Source organism: Aulonocara stuartgranti (assembly GCF_965226115.1).
Source record: "Aulonocara stuartgranti genome assembly, chromosome: 3".
In the NCBI taxonomy this organism is placed as follows: domain Eukaryota; kingdom Metazoa; phylum Chordata; class Actinopteri; order Cichliformes; family Cichlidae; genus Aulonocara; species Aulonocara stuartgranti.
In genome coordinates, this window is record NC_138941.1 from 46,243,305 (window position 1) to 46,249,455 (window position 6,151).

The following is a 6,151-nucleotide window of genomic DNA, read 5'->3' on the forward strand; positions in this document are numbered from 1 at the left end:
ATGAAAGTGAAGTATCTTGGATCATATTCTCCTTCGTACCTTTCTGAGATAAAGCATTTTAACTGGCAAGCTAGCACTGAAAATATTAATTTGTTAGTGCTAATAGATTGATGCAGTCAGTAGACACAATTATTTTCTTTATTGGCCATTTCTTATTTCATGCATTAAAAGGAAAACTGCAAGCAACCACAGACTAATGACAGAAAAACACACAATAAGCCATAAAAATGCAATGGAAATGGAAAATACATCCAAGATTATTTGGTGCAAGGTGAATTCACCAATTCATCGATACACATCAAGATGCGTCAGTGCAGTTCAATGTATCAGTTAATTCCTCTTCCTTCATGTTGATGGCTGTGAAAGTAACAAAGAACTCTTTATGTAACACCCGCCCTCCCCTCCACACCTGTGACTATGGTCAGAACACCAGCTCTCATAATCCTACCTCAGTCAACCCTACAACGGGAACACCAGAAACCCAGAGAAGGTGGAGTACTTCCACCCTCCCATTAGGTTCCCCCGCTCCAGTTTGAGGTAAGCCTTGTCCCCCCTCTCCATAATCACCAGACCCGCATTGGTGGCAGCTTCCCTGGTCACATCCTGGTCGCCTGCGAAGGCTGAGATCACAGGCCAGCCATTGAGAACCAAACTCACCTGGGAAAGCAGGATGTAAGATTTGTACGGAAAGTTTGGTTAGAAGACAGTGTTTGGTTACAGTACATACAGTATCCTGTATGTACTGTATCCTAAAACCTCCACATCAGTGCTGGTACAGGAGTAGAAGAAGTAAAAACTGAATGAAATCACATTCAGAAACTCTTCCTCTGTATAATCTGTGAATTATTCTCTCTGCACTGATATCATTAAAATAGCAGTAAGAAGTAAAACTGCACTCATGTTCTCAACTCTGGAGGCAGAGGCACAAAGTTCAATGTGATGTGTACAACTGCAACTTCATTTTTGTCGTACAGCGCAATCGCGAAAGTGAGGATAGCGTCCATAAATGGACGATTAGAAGTAAAGCTACACAGGGAAACAACCAGCTCCACTGAAATAACACTGAGATGACTGTAAATTCATTCACAGATATTAAGTCAGGGGACTGAGGCTGTTTGTGGTGAAAGATATTATTTTTAGTTATAGTTGTATTTTAACCTCCTAGGACCTGGCATCCAGATATGTGGACATCACATTTTGGGTTATTTAGATCAAAATACTCAATTTTGCTCTACAAGGGCCTGATATCCACTTAAGAGGACATTATACTGCTACTGTTCTATCAAAATTTTAAACGAATATCCTCATATGTGGCTCTCATTTTTCTTAGAAACAAAAATCAGGTAAAAAGAAAAATCTGGTAATTCTTTGTTTTTCCATTCATCGGGTCCCAATCAGCCCAAATATCAAAGAGAAATTAAAAATGCATGCAGTGGAAGAGTTCAGGTCTTAGGAGGTTAAAGGAACACAACCTTTAGTGGCCTTGTGAATGAGTGCATGTAAAACAGAATCAGGTATGTTTGGACGCTGATGCAGTTTTGATGATTGTGTCTATACATCAGTAGAATCTGGTACTGTGTGGACATCACAGAAGAACCAGACTTTAGCACCTCTCTGTCTGTTGTTAATTCACAAACCTTAGAACAGCAATAAGTCTAACTTTTCTTTGAGAAACAAACAGATCCGTTCAGTGTTACGTGACGCTTTTACATTTTTGTTCTTACTTGTATCGTCTGCCGGTTGTAAACTTTGACAACATGAAAGCTGAAACTGTAGACTCCTTTTCTGGGTGCCACAAAGATGCTTGTTGCTGGATCGAAATGGCTGCCAACGTTCACTATGATCTAAGAAGGAAAAGAGAGAAGCAAAGAGTTTCACAAATTCAACCAACCAACTAGCCACAAATGTGTAATCCATAATCTTTCACTGAGCCTCCACTGTGGTTTATTATTCTTATTTTTCTGACCTAAATTTTTCTAATGTTTCTCTTTTACAAGAAAGTTGGTCTGCTCGTCCTCGCAGGAGAACAAGAAAAGGAGGGAGAGAACTGGCAGTGAGTCACTCCGTCGTAATAATGCTTTTCTGTGAAGGCCTTTTTTCTGTTTGTACAGTGTGATCAGTAACTGGGGACTTTGATGGCAATAAATCAAGTTTAGTAACAGCAGAAGAGGCTGTATCTATAAATGGCGATGGCAGTCTGTTCTGGTTATTATAAAACTGGCTGGTTGGTCAGTTCACCACATTGGTTTCTCAGTAAACTGTCTATGCATGAGATTTTCTCACAGACATCAATGCTCCTCTTTTATCGACTGTTTCTTGTAGTCTTATTTGAGAGTCCTGAAAGTCATGCAAACTGTAACTTGCAAAATTTGCCTGCTGACCTGCTATTTCTATGTATATGGATAGAGGTCTTTAGTGTAGTGGTTTACCTAACAAGCTGGAGACAAAATTAAAACGACAAGGTTGAGATGGTTTGGACTTGTGCAGAGGAGGGATAGGGGACAAAGGGAATGAATATGGGGAAAGGGAAGCCCACAGAGGAGGTTCGTGGGTGTAGTGAAGGAGGACACGCAGAGGGTTGGTGTGACAGAGGAGGATGGTAAGGATGGAGTGAGATGGAGACAGAGGAGGAGACAGATGATCCACTGTAGTGATCCCTAAATGGAGCAGCCAAAAGAAGAATGGCCTGCATTTGTATAGCGCCTTTCTAGTCCCTAAGGACCCCAAAGCACTTCACGCTACATTCAGTCATTCACCCATTCACACACAGATGGCAAGCCACACTGTAGCCACAGCTGCCCTGGGGCGCACTGACAGAGGCGAGGCTGCCGGACACTGGCTCCACCGGGCCCTCTGACCACCACCAGTAGGCAAACGTGGGGTTAGTATCTTGCCCAAGGATATTTGGCATGCAGTCAGGAGGGAGCCTGGGATCAAACCACCAACCTTCTGATTAGTGGCTGACTTGCTCTGCCACCTGAGCTACAGCCACCCCAGAAGGAGGTTTACATCTAACAAGCCAGAAATCTCAGTTTGATCCTGGGTGGAGACACAAATCTCTTTGTGGTTACATCAGGAAGTGCATCTGGTGTAAAAATCTGCCAAATCAAACATGCAGAGCTATCTGCTGTGGTGGCTCCTTGCAAATAATGGAGCTGACGTAGATTCTACACAGAGGTTTTTAGTTTTTAGTTGGGACCTATTGTCCCAGGTTTGCAGTTTATTTATATTTTTACTTTTTTATTCCACTATGAAAATTCACCTGTGCACAAAGGGACATAAGCTCAGAGGCTGAATGACCTACACATACATTTATTTATTTATTTATTTAAATTGATTAATTTAGGGGGTTTAGAAATACACTTTATCTTTTACTTATTTAAAAGCTTCCTCAGTTTTAAGTTGGAAATTTTGAAACAAAGATAATCTGGTCTGGTATACAAATGTGTCGTCAGTGGTTTCCATCTTTCTGTGTCCAAACAAATGCATGTTTCCTTTGCGCTGTTTCCTTGTGTGATGCTTATTTAATATTTGCATTAATTTCTGTATCATTCCTTTTTGGTTGTTTCCTGTCTTACTTTGAAAGTTTGTTTTCTTTCCTCTCCTGTGTTAGTTTTGTTTACTGTCCTTCCTTGTCCTGTTGGCCATTCCCTAATCAGCTCTCAGTCTTTGTCACAGTGTCTATGCTTCCCCGCATGTTTCTCTGTGTTGACTGGACTTCTGTTTGACATTTTGGATATTTTTTTTAAAATAAAATACTAGCTTTCTGCCTGCAGTGTCCAGGATTTGGATCCTCTCCAGATTCAATACAAAATGAGGTCTATGTCCTTTGAAACATAAGTTTCTGTTGACCGTTTTTAGAGTGCAGCAGAAGGTGAAGCGTCATTTTTGGTTGAACTCGTGAAATTCAACCAAAACCTTAACTTGCACCACACCTTTCCAAAAACAAGCCTTAAAACCCACCTGGTCAAAGTAGATGGTCATGGTTCGGTTGCTCATCTCTGAGGGTTCGTGGTTGGTGTTACGAATGGCCGAAAATGCCACCCGCCCAGTTCCTGACCTCACTGACATGCCCAGGGCATTACCTGACGGCTCCGCCGACGGGGTGGAGTCGCACACCACCAGACACTTTCCCTCCAACACGATCGGCTCCGTGTCATTCTGGCAGCTGACCTCGGAGGGCCCCCGGTGGACGAGCAGCAGCAGTCCAACGACAAAGACGGAGTGGGCATCAAGGTAGAGTGCAGGGGTAAATGACAGACAAGACATCTTTTTTTTCTTCGCGTTTCTACTGCAGAATGGTCACCACAGCTCTTTAGCGAGACTCTTCTTGGCGCGCACCTCACTTTACCAGCAGGGTCATAATTTCACCTGGAAAGAAAACATCAGCCAGGGCTTTGTCTCATCTCTTTGGAGATTAAACGATTCAGGGACTCCTCAGCTGGCTTACTACAACTGACAGGAAGTCCATAAATGCGCGGAATAAGTGGTGGCGTCCGGTCCCTCACACCAGGGCAGGAGTGGCCATCAGCCAAGTGTGCTGAGTCAGAAGTCCAGACTGGATTGAAGCTTCAGGCCTGCGAGTCAGTGACACAGTTATTCACATGAAAACATTGCACGAATCTCAATATGACTGGACGACCTGATCATCTTTAGTTTGCAAATAAACTTACTGGTGAACAATGGCAACAGCTGTTAAAAAACCTGAACCTTGGTGACTCCTGCCCCTAGTTTGCTTCAACAACCCATACTGTTGGAGAATCCACCATTTTTACATATGTTTAGCCCTTTAAAACAAGTTCATGCATCAAAATATTAAGTATACAAAACCACTATGCTTGTTCTTGTTCTGCGTTTTAATAACAGAACATGACGACTGAAAACAGGCTGAAAACACAGCACGGTGCTGCTGGAGAAAAGTTGTGTGCCTCAGCACAGTTAAAGTCTATCAAACCCGCACTGCTGTAAATGTAATAAAAAACCCATCCCGGTGCTCTGCCACATCACTGCTTAATTAAACGGTGAGAATATTAATAGAAAACCGCTTTATATTGAAGCAGAAAATAAATAGAAGTGATGAGGTAATGCTTTGGCCAGGAAGAGGCCCGCGTGAGCGACGCCAGCTGGACTCAGGAGGGGGTACAGCGGACTATCACAATCCCACCGCCGAGAGGCCATCTGTGGGTAAACACTCCCACTCATTCACCTCGTGCACCTTTCCAATTTAATCCCTGTCTCTCTCTTTGCACTTGCATTCCTTTACACAAACACGCTTACTATTAAAAAAGCCACTGTTTTAAGAAGCAAACACAAGAATTCTGACAGTACTTTGATAAATTATAAAAGAACCTTTTAGCATTTCCTTGTGTGACATTAGAGATGTTGCTCCGAAAAATCCTCAAAAGCATGGACAATAAGTGCAATGATAAAAAGTACAATCGCTCTAACGAGAGTGACCCTCAAAGAAAGAATCTGCAGATGCTCCATCACCCACCTTTCACGTCGTCAGCGTTGCTCCTGCAGCAACATACAGAAGCCAGCTTGGCTCAGTAAAGTTAGAGCTTCGTTTCACACTCACCTTCAGCTTTATCTCTCCTCCTCTCCCCCTCTCTCTCTCTCATTCTCTCTCTCTCACTACATCTCTGTTCCAGGGGACCCCTGCGTTCGAGCAGACGTTTAATCACATCACGAGCGTTGCCATCCTTCTGTTTTCACTGTTCCTCGAACCCACCCCCACTCTACCTTTTTCTCCCTCCTTCTCATCTAACCTCAGATATTACAGAAAATGCGCTGGGACTTAAAGGATTCATCACGAACTCACGCGTATCCCTGCTATAATTAAAAAATTTTTTTTTTTAATTAGTAAATGACTATTAATGGGTGATAGCGGGTACAAATAGCTTTTTCCCCCTTTTAAACATTCATCAATTTAGACAGGTATATCGCCATGGTAACTTATGCTGTGAACAGGGTATGTTTCGGATTAGAGATCAAGAGGTATGAAATCACCGCCTACTGATGGACCAGTGCTCCAGAAAATCACCATCCCTGAAGATTCCTCAGACTTCTGAGTGGGTGTAAATTTTTAACAGCATCTAAAGTGTTGATGTCTTCCCGATGAGCATCAGTAATAAACATTCATAGACACATC

At 42.6% G+C, this 6,151-nt stretch overlaps 1 protein-coding gene across 2 annotated transcripts; it reads right to left on the bottom strand.

The window, feature by feature from the left end:
- Positions 1-373: 373 nt before the first annotated feature.
- LOC309703761 (cerebellin-1) lies at positions 374-5,856 on the bottom strand. Of its 2 annotated transcripts, XM_082528653.1 has the most exons (4): positions 5,495-5,856; positions 3,964-4,577; positions 1,725-1,844; positions 374-657 (listed from the first exon to the last, which is right to left on the bottom strand). In XM_082528653.1, exons 2-4 carry the CDS (start codon positions 4,267-4,269, stop codon positions 460-462), a joined length of 624 nt encoding a protein of 207 aa, XP_082384779.1. In that variant the 5' UTR covers positions 4,270-4,577; positions 5,495-5,856; the 3' UTR covers positions 374-459. The 2 variants fall into 2 exon arrangements, with proteins under 2 accessions (XP_082384779.1, XP_082384780.1); XM_082528654.1 differs by lacking the exon at positions 5,495-5,856 and having other exon boundaries at positions 3,964-4,667.
- Positions 5,857-6,151: the final 295 nt, after the last annotated feature.